Consider the following 2525-nt stretch of genomic DNA (forward strand, 5'->3'; position numbering starts at 1 on the left):
AAGATAGCATGTTTTTGGAAAAAACCATCACCACTTGAAACAAGTAGATACTCTCGAATTAGTTCTGTTCCAAAATTGGAAATTACTTTTAGAAAAGTAAAATCATAAAATGTCCTAAATGCCAGGAAAGTCAGAGAGATGTGAACAACAACAACAACAACAAAAATCAGAATTTCAGAATGCCAATCTGGTTCCTGGATACTCATGGATTCTTCTTGTCCAGCCGCAAGACAAACATTTTTGTCACTCATTTAAAATGACAATCCCAACAAGACTTTTCAATGCCCCTTTTATGTCCTTGTTCCTCAGGCTGTAGATAAAGGGATTCAACATGGGTGTGACTATGGTGTACATCCCTGAGGCTATTGCACTGGCCCTGGAATTTTGGGTAGTGGCAGAACTGAGGTAGACCCCAAGGCCTGTACCATAAAACAGGGAAACAACTGAAAGGTGAGACCCACAAGTGGAAAATGCCTTATATTTCCCCCTTGCTGATGTAATTCGCAGTATGGAAGAGACAATCCGAGAATACGAAAATATGATACCAGTGAGGGGAATAATGGCTACTACCACAGTTGTAAAATACATCTCTATGACACTGAGGAGGGTGTCAGAACAGGAAAGTTGAATAACCTGATTGATTTCACAGAAGAAGTGGGGAATTTCCAAGTTAGTACAGAAGGACAGTTGCAACACTAACAAACCATGTACCAGAGAGTCCAGACCACTCAATATCCAGGACAACAGAAGCAGCAAGCCGCAGAGTCTGGGATTCATGATGACTGTGTAGTGCAGTGGGTAACAGATGGCCACAAACCGGTCATAGGCCATTATAGAAAGGAGAAAACTATCTAACTCTGCAAAAAGGAAGAAAAAATACATTTGGGAAAGGCAGCCTTGATAGGTGATGGTTTTGTTATGGGTGCGGATATTCAGCAGCATCTTTGGGATAGTGGTGGAGGTGAAACATATATCTACAAAGGAAAAGTTGGCAAGGAAAAAGTACATGGGAGTGTGGAGATGGGAGCTTGTGATGGTGGCCAAGATGATGAGAAGGTTCCCAATAAATGTGACCAGGTACATGGACAGGAACAGCCCAAGAAGAAGGGATTGCAGTTCTTCCACTTCTGAGAGTCCAAGGAGAATAAATTCTAAAACCTCTGTGTGGTTTCCTGGTTCCAGGTAGCTGGCGTGACTGTCAAGAAAGTGAAAAGAAGAGTAATACATTACAAAAAGAATACACATCATCAACCAGCAGCACTACTACAGATTTTAAATTTTTAATGAATAAACATAAATACAAGTATTGTATTTGACACATACAATAAATAAAAGCCTGTATTTTGTCAATAGATTAGGTTCAGCTGAATAGTCAAAGGATTAAAAATGCAGTCATTCTTTCCACCTCTGTCCATCCTTCCAAGTTAGCAAACTAATCCCTAATGATAACTACCATACCAAGCACCACTCTTTCTACACACATATCTCTGAGATAGAATCATCTAGTTCCTTGCTCCTCAGAGTGTGATCCATGAGTAGCAGCATCAGCCTCACCTGGAAGCTTGTTAGACATGCAGGCTCGGTAGACTGCCTCTACTGAACCAGAATCTGCATTTTAACAAGTTTCCAGGTGTATTAATTTCCTGTTGTGTTGTTCTTAGGTGCCGTGGAGTCCACTCTGACTCATATCGACCCTATCCACGACAGAAGGAAACACTGCCCAGCCCTGAGCCATCCTTACAATCATTGTTATGCTTGAGCTCATTGTTGAAGCCACTGTGTCAATCCACCTCGTTCAGGGTCTTCCTCTTTGCAGCTGACCCTGTACTCTGCCAAGCATGATGTCCTTCTCCAGGGACTGATCCCTCCTGACAACCTGTGCAAAGTATGTAAGACGCAGTCTCGCCATCCTTGCTTCTAGGGAGCATTCTGGTTGTTCTTCTTCTAAGACAGATTTCTTCATTCTTTTTGCAGTCCATGGTATATTCAGTATTCTTTGCCAACATCACAATTCAAAGGCGTCAGTTCTTCTTCGGTCTTCCTTATTCATTGTCCAGCTTTCACATGCGTATGATGTGATTAAAAATACCATGGCTTGGGTCAGGCACACCTTAGTCTTCAAGGTGAGATCTTTGCTCTTCAACACTTTAAAGAGGTCCTTTGCAGCAGAGTTACCCAAGGCAATGCATCTTTTGATTTCTTGACTGGTGTTAGATGGCTGTTGATTGTGGATCCAAGTCAAATCAAATCCTTGACATCTTCACTCTTTTCTCCGTTTATCATGATGTTGCTCATTGGGCCAGTTGTGAGGATTTTTGTTTTCTTTATGTTGGGGTGTAATCCACACTGAAGGCTGTGGTCTTTGATTTTCATTAGTAAGCGCTTCAAGTCCTCTTCACTTTCAGCAAGCAAAGTTGTGTCATCTGCATAACGCAGGTTGATAACGAGTCTTTCTCCAATCCTGATGCCCCGTTCTTCTTCATATAGTCCAGCTTCTCAGATTATTTGCTCAGCGTACAGATTGA

The 2525-nt window shown here is 41.8% G+C and overlaps 1 protein-coding gene across 1 annotated transcript; it reads right to left on the bottom strand.

Moving 5' to 3' along the window:
• Positions 1 to 243: 243 nt before the first annotated feature.
• LOC100667797 (olfactory receptor 7A10-like) lies at positions 244 to 2036 on the bottom strand. Its single transcript, XM_064279903.1, has one exon. The coding sequence runs from the start codon at positions 1246 to 1248 to the stop codon at positions 244 to 246; it is 1005 nt and encodes a 334-aa protein (XP_064135973.1). The 5' UTR covers positions 1249 to 2036.
• Positions 2037 to 2525: the final 489 nt, after the last annotated feature.

The sequence above is a fragment of the Loxodonta africana genome, chromosome 3 (assembly GCF_030014295.1).
Source record: "Loxodonta africana isolate mLoxAfr1 chromosome 3, mLoxAfr1.hap2, whole genome shotgun sequence".
Classification (NCBI taxonomy): Eukaryota; Metazoa; Chordata; class Mammalia; order Proboscidea; family Elephantidae; genus Loxodonta; species Loxodonta africana.